The sequence below is a fragment of the Lingula anatina genome, chromosome 2, assembly GCF_051362555.1.
Source record: "Lingula anatina isolate TDL-2025a chromosome 2, LinAna3.0, whole genome shotgun sequence".
NCBI classification, from domain to species: Eukaryota; Metazoa; Brachiopoda; class Lingulata; order Lingulida; family Lingulidae; genus Lingula; species Lingula anatina.
Genome location: NC_141768.1, coordinates 47,746,394 through 47,765,118, shown reverse-complemented (window position 1 = coordinate 47,765,118; position 18,725 = coordinate 47,746,394). Strand labels below are relative to the sequence as shown.

Genomic DNA, 18,725 nt, shown 5'->3' with positions numbered 1-18,725 from the left:
TACCCTCGATATCTTGGATGTCACCAGGTCTGGCTTTTACTTAGTTATTGCACGTACACACACAATTACCTGTCTCTATTTTTGGCCATGTTCACCAACCTCGGTAAATAAACAAGTAATGTACTCTATTATTTTCCACTTTAGTTATTCAAAAGCAAATCAGACTAGAGATGGCCTAGAATTACGTAGAAACTGCATGGGCTCCCATCAAAGGCTAACCACCAATATATGCGGATTTCAATTTTGCGACATTTGCAAATTAATTCTCTCGGAAATTTCCTCGTTTTATGGTAGATTTAATAAGTGGTTAGAGCATACTTCAGGCGGCAGGTTTGATGGTAGATAGCTTGAATGGCTAAAATCAAGTTATTCTCACCAAAAAGACTTGCATTTTTATTATTTCCCTTCGGTCGATCCGTAAAAAAATGATATTCATCACTCTCTGACGAAAAAAAAACTCGAATATTAAGAAACAGATGGAATTTCATTGGGAAGTGCGAAGACCCAAAGTTTCGTTGTGACAGCAATGATAGTCTGCTAGAAACCGTAGTCTGTTTCCCATTACTTTGTATTACTTTGTACAGGTGACATGTGTCCCATATACTAACTAACCCCAATACTCCAACTAACCCTAACCTGTACTAAACATATAGGACCCATTCCTAGGACTACCATTCATGTCTCACCTGTTTTGGATAAAATCGGAAACTTTGTGTGCATGTGTACATTATTATTATTATTATTATTATTATTATTATTATTATTATTATTATTATTATTATTACCACTATGGGAAAGGGCAATTTGTATGTTAGCTATACGTGTTCTATTAAATTTGTTTTGGCAATGGCATGGCCTGAATATTTGGCAAATTGAAAAAATATTTTTTGGCAATTGTCTTACGGCACAAATTATGGAAGGCATGACCAATCAATTAAGTAGGTCCAGGTTGAAAAACTTTGACACTTTTAATTATATTAATTTGTTTATTTTATTTTTTTATTTTTACTAGATTCTGCAACTCTCTTAGTGCCATCTATCGGACAACGCTCGAACCAGATAGTTTTGGATGAGTCGAAGCACAATTCCGGATGAGCGACAACTGGTCACAACAAGCACAATCTGACACCTGTCGTCACCAGTATGTCACGCAGATTTTGTTACAGTGCCCTAGTTGAGATGCTGATTGCGCTTTTCCACAATTTTTGATTTTGATTTCAAACGGTTTTTCCGTAAAGCCGACCGATTTTGTCATTTATCTTGTCAAAGGCGATTCTAACATAGATTAAACTGACTGGTCATATCATCCTCTGAAGATTATACATAGATTTAGAAATACTTTCATGTCATCAGGAATAAATTGGCATCTATCACATCCTACTGACGACGCTCCACATTTTTCTTCATACAAAGTTTCTGAATGGCATCAGACAAAATAACGCAATTCACTAAAAAAAATGTGTGCTTAAAGTAATTTCAAAACATTGTGTCTAATGTTGAGATACAAATTCAGTGTGTTACAGGTCTTATTTAACTTTTTAGAGTATGTATGAACTATTTATACTAATAAGCATTATTCATATTTGATACTTCTGGTAACCTTAATAGTTGCGTAACGCTTTCAATCTTATTAAGAAAGTAGGTCTTGATTCAAGACACCCAGTGGTTTTTAAAGTCACCTGTATCTAAAACGAATAGTTTCAAAATGACTTAATGACTTCACCATTCATGCCACTTCTATCAACAAGAATATACAAGACGTAATAGGATGAGGCTGCGCTCATATCAGCGTGTATATTATCCTGTGGTCTAGCACGTGTGTTTCTGTTCCCCATATAGTTCCTCTGCTTGTTTTCACATACACTGGGAGATGCCAAGTGCCAAGTGTCGGAAGAATGCTTCGTAATGTGCTGTAACGCAATGAAGTTTGGAGATATATATCACTTTGTACCGCGGCATGATGCTTGGATCGTCCTAACTCGATACTGAGGAGGCACATCTGGGAGGCGAGGGTGTTGAGGGTTCCCTGTATCATTGTGTATCATTGATATCGTGAGGCCTATAATGTACCGACTGCACTTTTTTGGTGTTAGCAATCTTAAACTCCTAAAAGAAGCCATTTTCGTCATCTTATTCCCAAAAACATTTTTGAGAGAGAGAGAGAGAGAGAGAGAGAGAGAGAGACGCAGCCACCAGAAGGCATCACCTCTATCCCTGCCCAATCTACACCCCACGTGTAAAGCACCTCCCAACAATTAGCAAGCCATTTCCAGAGTATACACTCTCTGTTGGAAGCCAGATTGTTGAACCCCAATTTGACAGATCGACAGATTTCATGCTAATTCGAGGAAATTGATGAAACGCGTTTTGCAGCAAGGTGCCCGAGGTGTCATAGGTATACGAGATTAACAGAAATATGATATTTGAATAAACAAAACCATAACAACACGTTACGGTGTAAAAAAAACCTGTGCTTTATTTTAGATTAGTGTTTATTGCCATAGAGATATTTATCTATGGAAAACCTTCATGGTTTAAGGAGTCGTTTGGCGTTCCAGGCTCTCCATGTGTGTCTACACTGTGGCCAAAGAGCGTGGAGACGACCAGAAACAGCAAGCAACTCCTGTACGAACTTGTGGTGGTAGCATCTTCAAACAGTATACGGAATATTTGTCTCTTCTATGGCCTGGTTCTCTGGCAATTCTGTGATCAGGGTAGACTTTCTACGTGTCCAACGTTGTACAGTTTGTTGCTCATCTGGAGTCTGCGTGAGGAAAGTTTGGGTGTCATATCATCTCAATAACAAAAACTTTGTTGAACAGGAAGAGAGCGCCTGACCAAAACACGTTAAAAGTTTTATTAATGGCTTGATATGCACCTTTTCTGTTCTTTTCTAAAACTACCGGCCTGGAAGAATTAAAAACACAAGAGCAAGCGCAGTGCTTAGTCGTTCGTGTTCATATTGCTCATGTGGCAGGGAATCCTAAAAGACATGATCCCTTCGGATACATTTCGCCCGAGAAGCTATTTCCTCTACTTTCCTTCATTATTTCTTGCCACCAAGTTCCTCGCATTACTGTTTGGCTGCAAGCGGTTTTCACCCGATTGAACAATCCAGATTTTCTAGAATGGAAGCATCAGGAGCACTTGGCAGACGACATGACCTTTCCCGCCTTTTCGAATCTCGTTTGATAAAATCCTTGTTAGCAGTCCCGTCAGGAAATTCCACAATGGCGGTGTAACTTTCCCTGAAAAACTATTACAGAGTCAGTGTTTTGAATGAAGTGTTTTTTAAAATTAAAATTAAACAAAGTCCAAGAAATGTTTCGGTGCAATTCACGGAAAAAGTGTTCAGTGGCTGCACTTTTAAAGTAAAAGGTCCTCTTCAGTCGTTATCTGAAATGAGTTGTTTTATTTTTGGTTTATCTTATAGTCCTTATATGCCATAACGTTTATGTGAAACATAACATCGTCTATAATATATATATTAAACAGTGTCAAAAACTGCCCTAAGCTTAGGACGAATGATCTTAATATCACATGAACTGAAAGTATTTCGTTTAATTTGACGTTGGGCAGGGTCTCTGGCATCGTATAATTCTCCAAATAGGTCGATTGGATATTAAGTATGTTATAAACAATATAATAACAAATAAAATTAAAGCGAATAAGCGAATAATAAGCAAACATGAGGAAGATGCTTGTAGTTGATTTGAGCTGGCTGCACTGGTTACAGCATATCGGGCGGTCAGTGAGTCCACTACAAGGCGATTTTAGGTGTGTAGCGGACAGTAACAGACGCGGGCCTGGAAGACGACCCTTCCAATCCCTTCCAGGTCTTTTGTTTTTCGCGCTGTTTCACATGTGTTTTAATCGCATGTTCGTTGAACGGTGAGCGTCTGAGAGATATGGCGGCCTGTTTGTTTGTAAACCCGGTGCCACCAAACTCTAATGCACAAATCTGACCTTCACAGCTGTTGATATTGTATAATTCAGACGCTGTAATCTTGGACCGTGTGCTGATTTTTAAGACTCAGTGCGTCTTGTTCAAGTGTATTTCTCAAGTAAGTACATTTTCTAAATTACTTTTTTTATCTAAAAGGATAGAAAATCTGGCTGAGAAACTGGCTTTCTGGCATAAAGAAATGCAACCTGCGGTCGTATGACTAATGCTTTATAATAGACAGGAGAGAAAAGGAAGAATTTTCTGATCACCTGATATCTTGAACGCCTAAAAATTAATGAAGCTGAAAAAAATGATTCATACTTTTTACCATGATTATATAATTTTGTCAAGTTCTAGTATGTTTTTTCCAGACAGTGCATAATGTCAACTCATGGAGACTTACGAACTTACACTGAGTGACTCTGATATGTAATCAGTGTGTTAAAACTTGGTACGAACACCTTAACCAATATAAAGAGAGAATTCCCATTAGGCCTCTACTGCGTCTAGTGTCGAGTTCCTTTATTGACTGCTATCTGCTATTGACGATAAATGGAAAGTTGCAAAATTATTTGTTTCCTACTGTTATAGGCCGATTAATATAGCGAACAAACCAAGAAACCGACTCCGTCACTGGATGTTATCCTTCGTGTAACAAATCTTGAATCAATACATTATGTATTTGAGATTACATATGTAAATATGTGTCAGACGCTTTTTTTCTGAAACAACCTAAAAGGAAAAGTATAATAAAATATTTCTGTTATGATTCTGCTAAGGTTATACAGCAATTATATTTCAACTAATATTTTTATTTAGCTCATAGATTTAATCTCAGATAGGCTAGCACACGATAGCTATAAAACCATTTAAAACGAAAAGAAATGCCCAAATCAATTCCGTGACGATGTTGATTCGTGTTAATTCTATCCAACTTCTGACATTTTCACCCCAAACCGTGAAAAAGTAGAATAACTGATCAATAAATATCAGTTTATATTAAACGCAATTTCTTAGCGTAACAAGCATCATGATTATAATAATTAATCGTTTTCTTTTTTCCACTCTTGGGCGTTCCTTCGGTTCCTGGATTAAAAATCCGGAACACTGAAAAATAAATCGTATATTAACAGAGTATATAACATCTGTCATATTGTTAAATTAAGGTGGTGACAAGGCGTGTCAATATAATGCTGAATATGACATTTCCAACAAGCGAGATCGTGTAATCCTTTCACTCTGTTGCTACAGTTCTTGGCAATAGTGTGCGTGTCACGTAAATGTATCTTGGATATCAAACGTTGCTATGTACGGTTACGCATTTTAATAATCAGATTTGCGTCCATTGACTCTGGATAATTCTTTCAAGTCAATAATAACACCATGAAATACCGGATAATGATGTCCACCAAGCTATTTATACTTATTCTAGGCTACATTACAATTCAACAATTTTACAGTGCTTACCGATTACCACTTCAAAACACAAATTAAATCTACAAACATGCGTTTTAAAGAGAACAATATTATTCCGATGGCTTACACCAAGCGAACATCTACGTTCATTTCTGGCAATTTCGTTTTACGTGAACCTGAAGTAGGCATTTCATAACTGGATCATAACTATAAAATTAGCACCGGGATATCCAAACATTAACACAGTTTGTCAAAAAACGCTTATGACGGTAATGATGATAAAAGAAATATTTTCCACTACCATTTACGACATTTATACGCAAGAGGTAAATTATACATGTATATGATTGACAACATCGCACTGCATTCAAAACAGGTGAATCCATTACCAAAAATACTATACCATAAATTGATTGAAGTGTTAGTCAAAATTGAAAGTTTTCATTGCAGATCAGATGCAGCACAATTGTGTTCTCTCGAGCATCCGACGCACAGAAGCAAGAGTAAAAAAAAAAACAAAATTACAGTTACAAACAAAGCCCTATAGACTTTCTTTAATCATAAATTGGGCCTAGTTAGACCAAGGCAGACCGGTGATGGGGGGAGCTTTAGTTATGTACAGTCCTGTTTGTAGACGGTTGTTCAGAGGACGGGGTATTCAAATACATTGAATGAAGGAGCTTTCATTTTATTCTGTTTTCCTGTTTAAAATGTCAAAAACACAATTACCAATTGTACATTCTCAGAAACCAAGCGCTTCATTTCCACGGACTCGTTTACCAGGAACTAGCAGATAGATTCCTACTAGGACAAAATATGTTCATACATTTTCCTACTCAAAAGTTTTGTCTAAATGCCATCACATACTGGCCCGTTATGAATTTATTGATTTTTTTGTGTTTATGATATAATATTGCAATAATAATTGAATGAAATAAAAGGGTTATGAATAAATTTTCAGGTAACATTTCTAAATATAAAAACACATTAGGAAAAACAATCGGGGATTGTTTCTGATGAATTTAAAATTCAAATTTCAAAAAATGTCCAAATGCAGAAAAAAAAGGTGCAATAACGGCAAAAACAAGGCTTCTCATAGTTATGTCTATTAATATTCTTATTTGTTTGTTTAAAACAAATCTGATAAAATGACATTAAAAGCCAAATTAATTGTCATTGGGGTATAAATGCCGAGACAGGATATAATAATTTGGTCTGGTAACATTTTACAAAACTTACGTCAACTCAATTATTAACGCGGCATTGTACAAAAATTAATTCCACGTGAAATGAACTATAGGAGTTCCATAAATTGTCTATATTAATATATATATTTATGTCTATCTTGTCAATAATCTTAAACCATCAGACAAAGATCATGGGTAATTTCCTGTCGAGAATCGCTTTTCTATACAATGATATGTAAAGGTGAAGGGGGAGAGAGAAAGAGAGAGAAGATATCATCATGGCGCATTCAAAGCATATTGTAGTATCCACGTCCAAAGAACACTGTTATCATATACCATTATCGGCTATGTCTCTTTCACCGCGTAACCATGTGTAATAAAAGTTGAAGAAGATGGAAAACTGTTCAGTAGCCATGAATGCGAGTCAAATCTTCTTGGTGTCATCGGTACAGCATTTCACGAAAGATGATACTTAAAGAGCTGTCTGTGCCTCTTAACGAGATGGTCATCCCGTATTCGTGAAGCGCGTGGCATCTGAATAGAGCCCAGTGTAATTCCACGGAAATTTAATTAAGGTGTCAATTGGTCTCTACCCCCCGGCCCAGTAACGCCGGTTCAACTACCTGCCAAAGTTTGGTCAACTTTCAACCTGTAATCTGAGAGCCGGAATACGTTGATTATCTTCGAGATGTTAATGATGATACAATTGAAGATAAACGAGGGTCATTACAGGTGGGAGGGGGAAGAGGGAGGGTGGGGGAAGAGCACAATGCGGGATGGCATTAGAGCATGTATTACGTAGAATTAGTCACACGTAAGTGTAGCACCAAGAGAAAGATTAGATATTATCTCGGTGAACTCGTTGACATGTTTGTTTTCTATCAGGTGTATCGGTGACAAAGTTAAGGAAAGAACAAAAACTAGTAGTGTGATTTGTTAAATACTTGTTTGAAATTGATATAATGAAATTTCTATAGGGGCGATTTATCTTAGATAATTAAGATACAAACAAGATTGGAAATTATTTTAATATGATCGGATTTAAAGTGCTTGTGTCAGAGAACAATGCAAAGAAACGCATTTTACAAAAATGTGTAAAATTTAACAAGATTGGGAATGATCGGATTTGACGTGCTTGTTGAAGAGAACAGTGCAAAGAAACGTATATTACAAAAATTAAAAAATAAGATTGCTTGAGAGTGAAGATCATTCCGGTCCGAACTGCAGGGTGAATATGTACTTCAAAGACAAATAAAGAACCCATGCGTATGTTCTAAATGTGGTGAATTACTGAAATATAACAGCTCTTCGCGCTTCTCTAAAATGTTTAGATATAAAAAATGATGGAGGAAAATTTACCTTTTTATGATAAAATTTATTATTGGTAAGATCCTTCGTCAAAACTTTATTTTCCATCCTCATTTTAATTCAAGCGTTGGTATTCCAGATCTGTAAATCCCGGTAATATTTTCATTTGTAGCATAAAAAAAAAACACAAGCAAAGAAACCCCATCCCTACGTCTGTAATTATTACGCATGTCAAATCCCAAATCGATTCATTCCTTCAAGTTTGGCTCTACTTGGTCTTCTCGCGGGAGTTAGCTGGGTTTTCTGTCATTTTGATTTCAATCAGTTGGAGTCTAACGTACCCAGTGCGCCACAAGCACAGCCCGGCTTTACCATCTACCAGTCGGTTTATTCTACGTATTCCAATTCATTTTTCTTATTACAAAACAGATCTTTGCATACGTACACATTGATTTTCATTTATAAAAACTGCATTACTCTAACTTGTCTCCACTGTGGTCTCTACCCATTTAGACTAAATTATTGCGACAACGCACTTGTAACAGTAGGAATGCAAATATTTTAGCAAAAAGGTAAATCTTATCCTCTAATCCACAGTATGTATACGCTAAGCTTTGTGATTGGCAGGGTTCGATCGCTGATTGACAGCGTCGCTATGCCAACGGGTCAAAGGTGAGGCGCTCAGCCAATGGGAGCGCAGCGAGATTAACAATACACCAAAGTTGATAAATAAGCTAGAGATTAGAAGATGAGATCCAGATTGGAGTGACACCTCACTGTGTTGGGAGACTCCGCCCCTGTATTTAGCCTGACTAAAGTCGAGTATAATAGTGTGGTGAGGCTGCTATCAGTAGCAGAGTCTTACCAATTATGCATATGGTGCAGGTAGAGTCTAGATTACCGACTATGTTACCGACCAGTTTGACAATCCCCACAAGCCTTGCTCACGGGCTGTACGCGGCGCCCATGATGTTCGCACTGCCTACACTCAACTTTACGCCAGAACAAGTGGCAAGAGTGTGCGAGACTCTAGAGGAGAGCGGGGACATTGAACGACTGGGGCGATTTCTGTGGTCTCTCCCTGTCAACCCGGCAGCATGCGAGGCTCTAAACAAGAGCGAGTCTGTGCTCAGGGCCCGGTCCCTGGTGTCGTTCCACACGGGAAACTTCAGAGAACTTTACCACATTTTGGAGAGTCACAGGTTCACCAAAGAGTCCCATGCCAAGCTACAAGCTATGTGGCTCGAGGCACACTACCAGGAAGCGGAAAAACTTCGCGGCCGACCCCTTGGCCCCGTCGATAAATACAGGGTCCGCAAGAAGTTTCCTCTCCCCCGCACGATTTGGGACGGGGAGCAAAAGACACACTGTTTCAAAGAAAGAACGAGAAATCTATTACGAGAATGGTATCTTCAAGATCCTTACCCAAATCCGACTAAAAAGCGTGAGCTGGCGCAGGCGACAGGGCTCACCCCCACCCAAGTTGGCAACTGGTTTAAAAACAGAAGACAGAGAGACAGAGCCGCAGCTGCCAAAAACAGGTAGGAATATTATATATTGCATTAATGTCATTAGATCTTAGATTTCCTCTTCGCCTCTGTAAAATATGGATGTTTCCATTACTTACGATGAATTCGATGAGTAAGAATGTTGTTTGTTAGGCACATTATCATTGAGTCACTGTGGGCAATATTCAACACAATTTACTGAAAATATATTCACGTTGTTGATAAAATCATAACTTAAATTCATGCAAAAAAAAACATAAATGAATAATTAAATAAAAAGAAAGAAAGAAAAGGGAAAGCCGTGAAGGAATTAACCAAAGAAAGCGGGTGTAAGCAATATTTAAAAAGAAATGTCAGTGAAATAAAAGTGTTAGGTATGGTACACAACAAAGAGCGAACAATTAGGTGAAATATGCTGTTACGTGTACATGGAGGCGATGGTACCGGGACTTAACGACTAAGTAAATTACGTATTACCTACTACAATACCGCGTATATTAAAGGTCTTAGGGACTCACAAATGTTAGATAAATTTCAGATGAAATGGAAACCAACACAAAGCAAGGGGATTACGATACTATAACGCACCTTGTCATAAATCTGGCTCGCCACCCCTTCGAGCATGTTTTACCTCCGATTTAACCTGCTTTTAAAGCACGTTTTGTTTTCATACGGCAGTTTAGGCAAGGGATCCCTCCTTTCATTGAAATTGAACTGAGAGTCAAAATATTCAGAAAATGAATTTGTAAAATACTGACATTGTTCCTGCGTAATGCTCAAATAAGGATTACTTTCAGACCAAGTAAACGATCCCGGAGCTAAAATAATGATAATAATCGAAATATCCTCTGCTACAAAACCGCTGTTTCCTTTCAAGCGAGATGGAAAGAGCTGAACTCCGTCAACCCCTAAGTTTGAAAGTGGCAATCCTGTAGTAGGCAGTCTGCAAAGCAGTGGAGCTACAAAAATGTAACCTATACAAAAACAGTCGGTCTTTTCTTATGGTACTTGTTTACATAAGAAACATGGCTGTAATTTAGAAATATTTTTCTCCAAGATTAAAAATGGAATTCATGTCTTTGTATTTAAAAAAAAGAAAGGTTTCATTCGTTTTTGAATAATGTATGTTTTATTTCCGTGTTCGAAAGAGTGTGAAATAATTATTTTTATATTTCTAAAAATACAGAAAATCTTATTCGTTTTGTCACTAACTAAAAAGAAATGAAAATATTTAATACTTGATGAAAAAATTAAATCAACAACAATATAAACACATAGGATAATATGATTAATTTATTTCAATCAGCTGTTTATTTACAACATTGCCGTCAGATTGATGGCCGAGGTGACGGTACAGATATACGTGTCTGGCGTTTCCTCGCCATTTTCCGATATATAGAATTCTTACTTAACCGTAATTGAAAACACACAACACTAATCCCATACGATCAGCCGAGCTAATCTTTACGGGTTCATTAACTCGAGAGTACATTGCGAGTCATCTACTGCTTCTAAAACAAATAACTTACCACTTCCGCCGCCATTGCAAAACGAAATCGCGGGCTTCATACGTAGCTGACGTCTCGCCAACCGTACTGTACCGACGTAGTCCGTAATACAACCAAAACCACCCACTCGAGAAAAATTGAACTTATTTCCATTCACTGTAGAAGTAAATACGTTAGCTTATTTCTCTTAATGTTCATTTTTATCCAAAATGCCTGTCTATTGTTTGCGTGATACGTGTTCAAAACGCACATCTGATACCACAAGACCTCAGGCGAAACATAAAAGGTGATATCACTTTGTTTAAAATTGCCCTTTTGTTTAAGCTCCCACTCACGTCCCTTGTCAGTTAGCTTCTTTTCTAAAAGGTGAAACTGAGATAAGTTCCAAATACATATTTTTGATTTGAAAATTTTAATTGCAAATATTTGTTTATTACTGATTTCATATTATCCAAAGCAGGACTGAAATGTTGTAATTTTCATATTATTTTCAAATGTTTTTTTTTTACATCTCTAGACCAGCAGTGTGCGTGCATGTGCTAATTATAAAATGTTTTGATGAACGCATAACAAATAAAATATTCTACAGGACAGTAAAGATAATTGATTAATGTCATAATTCTAATTTTAAAAATATAAGTTTTGACATTTTTATTCATTTATTTATTTCTGTATATATATATATATATATATATATATATATATATATATATATATATATATATATTCTACCTATCTATTTATTGATTGATTTATCTGTTTATCTATTTTTTATCTATAACCTTATCTTTAAATTAAAAACTACGTTGCATAATCATTATCTTTTGTATTGATTTTAAGAGACTTTCAAACCAGTCTTTTATGTGTGCAAGGCAATGCTTAGTTAATGATTATGATCACGTCAATGTAAACTATATAAATATACTCAAGCCGCATGCGACTGGTGAAAGAGAGAAAAAGTCGCGCCACTGAATGAAGAGACTGCGGACGTTCACGCGTGCGTGTCTCTATCGCTAATAGACCACTCTCGGGAAGCGCAGAACAATGTAAAAAAAGCACCATTTTCTGCTTTACCAAAGAGCCAAAGAAATTGACGTCAAATGAAAATGGTTCAACTTTTTCCATCTTTCGAGCTATTAACCCTGTTCGTGTGTGCTTGAAACTAACAAAGACGTCCACCAGAGTTTGACTGAGGAAACATCTCTACCATCACTCGGAGCGCTTTGTCTGGTCCCCTTTTGAAACTGGAGAGAATACAGTTGAACTTGCATGATCTCAGCGACGACAGACTAGAAATTAAATTACACAGGAACCGCATGCAAGCTTCTATAAATGTATTGATATTTGTTAGGATCGTCAGTCGTAATCCTCTCCGTGTCAATGATATTAATGGTTTCCTAAAAACAAGGCGGGGGACTTTACCATGAAAATCCGCTTTCGCGCACAGAAAGTAGGGGCTTATCTTACATATTTCAGTCGTATCAATTTGCTCCTAAACCTATTCAGCTAAGTTTTCACGATCTCCCAGATTAATTGTGTTCAGACAGGTATACGTCCATTACGCCACTTCCTTGCTTACTAGGCCAGTCTGGACATTGGTTCTGACATCATTTATACTATTATACCAATTTCGATTCTCTTCGATTCTGAGAGATCAAGATGGCCAAAAAAGCCCACATAGTCCTAATTTGGCCAATTCGATCGCCAGCAGCCCTCTGTGAATTTGGCAGAATTTTTATTTTCCAGGGAATCTTGGAAGCGTGTCCATGATGTTTGTTTCGGAATTAATTTCGTGGCCAGCAGTGCAAATATGGCCATGTTTTCCTAAATTGATTAAGTTAACATTAGGTCAGGTTGTTCTCAAGTAACTTTCGCTTCATTCCCTTGTGCATATTTACCGCCCTTATTGGCGACAAAGCTAGACACAGGCTATAGCCCAACTTACGAACCTTTAGCAAACTATCGTTACTCCTGTCCACAAACAAAGACAACAGTAACAGAGCTACAAGCTCGAAGTCTCGTACTGACTTGACGTCAGAGAAGTGCTTCCATTATTTATCTTTATAATCTAAACAAAAATGGGCACACGTACTTGTCTCAAAAAGAAGCAATTCGCACCAACTGCGAAAAATTAGAAATACGTTAATTTTTAAGTTGATATTTTTTTAATTGATAATTTATTCTATTGGCAGATACTACTTTTTTTCGACTAAAAATTTTGCTTTGAAGTTGGTGCTTTTATCTTTTTCCTGAAAGTAGCCATCAGCCAAGCCCTCTTCTGGTCCCCAGTGTGTTATGGTCAGTACGGGTAGGTGTTGCCCCCACAAGATTTCCACATCACAGAGGGCTGGTATGTCAACAAATCTATCCCCGTGCGGTCAAAATTTTACCATCTGAAGGATAAACGGCGTCAAACCATGGTTTAGTTTATATAAGGGACAAATACGCGTTACACCAGATATTACACAACATCGCGATAGGCACTGGCGTATCATCGAACCTCGTGTTTGCTCAAATGATCAGCCGTGATTGATTATCAAAACGGATCCATTATCCCCCCGAGTAGCACCCCGAACATGCCGACCTCAGCGGGCACCTGTGTCCAATCTAAAGTTAGGATTTTCCTCTAATTTGGTGACGAGCTTCTGTTATTTGTCACCGGCCGTAATCTGCTGGGGACAGAAAACTTACTCACTAGCAGCTTTTGGAGATATTTCACCTGGGCAGTAATTACTATGGCAATTAAGACCACCTTACATAACGGTGTGCGTTCCATGCCACGGATGAAGTCGTTTGCCAGCATATTTGGCCAGCGTTATTATCCGATTTAGCTAAACTAGTTTGGTCACTGAAAATATTTTGATAATTTAAGCACTCCTCGAAACAAGCCTTAGATATTAATTTCGTTAAATGGCTCTTTAATTATCTACAACGGAAAAAAAGAAATGAGAGACAGCACTATTTTATTTGCGGTGAATGAAAACTTGAATGGGATTGTTTTAATGATTATAGCTGATTTTAATTAATATCCTTTTCTATTGTATGTATATACTCTAGTTTTTATCTAAACATAAGACACATATAATATTTTTTTACTATTGCTGTTCAAAATAAGAAGTAGACAACATTGAAAATGTGGTAAATATCAGGGCTATTAGATCATACAATCATACAACTGTCGCCTCCCCCCCCCCCCCCCCCAAGGCCCCAGCTTATAGTCCTTCCCGTCAGATAAAATTCAGAGAGACCAATAACATGCAATTCCGCGTCAACGCCAACGGAGCGAACCGCATAAAAATCTGAAAACGTTTTGATAATTTGAGCTTTCAAACAGCGTATGTGTGTAGCTTTAAGACTACTTACTCAAATAATGCGTTCATTAACTGAACGTAACCGACAGTTAGCGGGAGATAATTTGCCCAGTTCTTTCGTAGTTCTGCAAATTATCCCTCGTTGGGCCTTGTGTGTTTATGGACCCCATTGAGGTGTGCATTGCACCTCCACTGTAATTATCCCAAGCAATTTTGCTAATTGAAAACGAAAATAAAGAAAATCACTAAGGCCAGGCCCTTCTGTTGCAGAAAATTTGTCTCTCGGCTGCATTTGAATGCAAACTGCATTCTGCAAAATATGTTCCATTTGTGAAGCGTTTATGATACGAAGAGACAAACGAATAAGAACGTTATTTGCGAGCAATCAATGTAGATTTGGCATTCACACTAATGGGTATGAATTTCAGATCCCACGTTGAATTGGAAATTTCACAGCACGCTCTTGTTTCCGATGCAAGTTTCATTAGTGAGAATGCAGTTAATTCGTGAATCACTCGGCGAAAATTTTCCGAGTAATTTCACAGCCTAAACGATACATCGAATTTACGTTCTCTCTGTAATCCATTTTGAAAATTGTTCTCTAATTGTTTTAGTAGGTTTCAGGAAATAGTGGGCTTCCCAGCGAGTGAGAAGTAAATTATGATCGGCTCGTATGTGGTTTATTGATGTGTAATTTTTCGTTGCGATTTGGGGAAGGATTTATCAGAAAACAAACAATTCTTACGCTCGAACGCGCCTGGCTATTGATCATAAATGATGACACGGACATTTGTGGTTATGTTAAGGTTTATTCGTCAGTGATGAAATTAACCAGCAGACGAACATTTTTTTTCGTCAAAATACCAAAACATGAATGATGAAAAATTGTAACAAATGTGGAAAACATTATACAATACAGAAAACTAAATTATCCATTTAAGTATTTTGGCTTTAAAACACATAGTTTTTTTATGTGAACTATGTTGCAGCCTTGTGTAATGTAATTACTAAAGGCTGTGTCTAAGTGTGATCGAAACTCGTTACATATAGTGCAGCATCAGCGGCTGCTTGGGAAGGTTGTTCTTAATTCACACACATGCGGATCGCCTCTCCTGATCAATTTTCTTACATAAGAAGCATTTTAATTCTGCCAAGAAATGGAACAGTGAAAGTGCATTGCTGGCATATATCTGCTACCCTCTCCAATATCGGCAGCATCGGTCCTTATTCTATCTAAACTTTCCTCCCACAGAAACATCAGTTTCGACCGACTACTGTTTTATTTTGTAACCTACTGAATCACAACGAAATAATTATCGGGAGAGTATTAAAAATCATAAAATGACAAAAATAAAAACTGTCAGAGCTGCTTAAGAGATTATGGCTTTTCGGGGATATTTTCCAGGTCGATGAAATCCGTAATTTTGATCCAGATATATCCGGCTGGGGCCTACATTGACTTGACATCTTGGTAGATTAAAGAGAAGAAACGCTATTAACTATTCATGTCTTTGTGGCGTTTGCAATACTTGCCAGCACACGCGATGGCAAATAAGATATTCGCAAAAACTGGCTCTCTGTAAATTTATGAACACTCGTGAAGTAAATTGTGTTTTATAGTGCCCGTGATTTCCCCTTTCATTTTGACAGGGAACTGTGCATGTATGTAACACGCTTAAAACGTAAATCGCGGTTCATTACATTAAATGATAAATGCGGAAATGTATATTTTTGATCCAAATGGCGTTGAATTATACATGAAAATATGCCCTGTAACCAGGCACTGATATGAGCATTATCGTTATAGATAAAACGTCATGTATTTGGTATTTTCCAGATATCAGCACCATCACAGTAGGCTGGGAGCTTCTTCGCCGGTAGAAGGTGCTACAAAATTTTACGACGACCACAAAGCGGACACAACGTCAGAGTCGTTATGCTCATCGCCGCCAATATCGCCGGGAGGGCCGGAGATGCCCGATCTCCCCGAGACCCCGCCCCCACTGCCAGACTCCCCACAACACGATGTCAGAGACGCTACATCCCCGTCGTCATCGACGTCGTAAACAGTATTTTCAAGTAATTTTTAGAAACGTGACTGTTGTTGTACGTGTCGGATATCTGCAAGTCATGGTGCAAAATGGCGTAAATAGAAATATGCCGCCATGGAGGACTTTGAACAACAAACCAGGAGCATTTTAAAGTTTATCTAAAAAGACTGGAAACAAAAACTGGAATATTAAGCTAATCTTAAAAGGAATTTACTGTTAAAACCATAAAATGCTTTATTTCGTTAAATAGCTTAATTTCTCATGGATAATTTGCCATTTTCTAAAATCACTGAGGGAAATACATGAAAACTATTTTGACAACTTCTAAAGATCTATCCGATGTTTCGACCGCACATATTTTAACATATATATTCTTCTAAAAGAAGAGAGCTTTTTGTTTTGTATTTATGTCACTTTCAAATTATTGTGAATAGCATATATATATATATAGTGGGGATTTTTTTCTACTCGTTGCCAATATGTATTTTTCATTATTTTAGTGCATGAGCATTTACAATTAAAATATTTTCTTGTACATATGTTGCTGTAAATATACGCATATTGTTCTATATTCTATTATGATTACATGAGAACTGTTAATTTATCTCGGGTAAAAAAATGAGTTGTCTTGGCGTAAGTGGTATTTGGGTCCTAGACCGATTGTTTCTTTAAAAAGTTTGCCACCGTGCTTTACACAAGCGTTGAATATAGTATAATATAGTTTGATTCAACTTCCACCCTATCCTTTTCTTTGAAATATGTTTCAATATTTCAAAAAAAAAAAAAAAATACATCCACGCCAATTATTATTACCCAGTAAAAGCATTCTCCAATCACGAGCGGGTTTGCTCTATTTATCTTTGTTCAAAGCGAAGCAGATTCACTGTGAAATAAAATACATTTTATAAAGAAATGCATACCCGATCTTGTTACTGTAATGCAACATCAGTCATTATTTCCTGTTATCTGTTTTACAGGCAGTAGGTAGGTTGTAGGAAGCAATTGCAAAACTATTCCATTCGCAATGAAAAAGAAAAAAAAAATGTCAAAATTAACGCCTGTCTGACATGAGTAATCTTTAGCTTGTGTTTGCCCTCTGCTGGACAAAGCAGGTTTCAGTATGGTATCAGTGAAAACACATTTGAGTAAATATGGATATTTTAAAAAATTGGATGAATTTCCATGTTTTTATGAACCGCAATGACAGCGCAGTTCTCCTGCCTGTAATTGTAGACTTCTGTATTGTAAATCAGTATTGATGGATTTCTGGTTTGTTTAGATGAAGATATTATTTCAATATTTTATAGCATGCTATGTTTATTCGAAGATAAACATTAAATGCAATCTTGTTTCCTCTGACAATAGCAAACCACATGCAAAAATCTAAATACAGTAAAAGAAAACGACTTTTTCCTCGAATTTGATGGAAATGTGATGCGATAAAGTAATCGCGCTACTTTGTATTAATTTCCGCGAGGTGATACTGAGATAGATCCATTAACGGATCCCAGAGATTGCTAGTATTAAATACATCAGGGAAAAGTGCTCTGAAAGTTATGAAACGCATAAAAAAGCGTCAGAAAGTCCTAACGTAACGCAGAGAATAAATTATAGATATTTGGAAGCAAGTGTATCCCTGACAACAAATTGCAGATCTCATATAAGCTATTTTTAAATCATCACTTTTGGGATATGTTAGTGGTGTTCTAATAAACGGGTTCTTAACGAGTGATAAAAAAATTATGTCCCCTGTCACCCCCCCCCCCCTTTTTGTCGGTAGTTTTATGCGCCATCAGTGAGGACTAGATCATAAAGACATGGCGGTCTTATCTGTATCAACCCTTAACTTTTTAACGCAACCGACTTTTGTATGAAGTGACCTCTATCCAAAAGCGTCTCCATCCGGGTGACTGAACAATATTTTCGGTGCAGAAGACGTGGGGTGGCAGACGTCAAGAATGGCAAAGATCGCACAAGCTCGCGTCAACTTTGACGCAGCGAAGCCATATTGAAATAACTATCGAAATCGTTGGAGGCTCCACTAAGGGAGGCAGTCGGTGAGAATGATCCCCGAAATATGGCACCTTTTTTTTACTCAAAATTGATTTATTTTCAACGGATAATGATGACTTGTGAAAGAAGACCCCACCTGATCCAACTTTCGATTCAACGACTATCTCGAGAAAGACTCATATTCAAAGTTTAAATTACACTGGCGCCGCTACAATTATATGATAATGCCAAATTTTTATTGTTAGATAATCATAGGTTTTACACGTATTAGCCACGTGCAAAGAACAATGTTGAAGAATATTGCATTTGTACGACGTGTTAACACTAATTTGTGGAATCTATTTCAAGCATTTTTTATTGTTTTAATTTCTCCGGGTGTCTACCAAAGCCAAGGCACGTTCCGTTCCGTTATCGTCTGCTCCTCCTGACAATAAACGAACCATGTAGACTGTAAACTTACACCGCGCCCCATTATTG

General features: G+C 37.3%; 1 protein-coding gene across 1 annotated transcript; it reads left to right on the top strand.

Moving 5' to 3' along the window:
* The first annotated feature begins 8,608 nt into the window (after positions 1-8,608).
* LOC106179558 (homeobox protein SIX6) lies at positions 8,609-17,152 on the top strand. The gene is made up of 2 exons (XM_013563256.2): positions 8,609-9,398; positions 16,022-17,152. The coding sequence occupies exons 1-2, from the start codon at positions 8,728-8,730 to the stop codon at positions 16,248-16,250; spliced, it is 900 nt and encodes a 299-aa protein (XP_013418710.2). The 5' UTR covers positions 8,609-8,727; the 3' UTR covers positions 16,251-17,152.
* Positions 17,153-18,725: the final 1,573 nt, after the last annotated feature.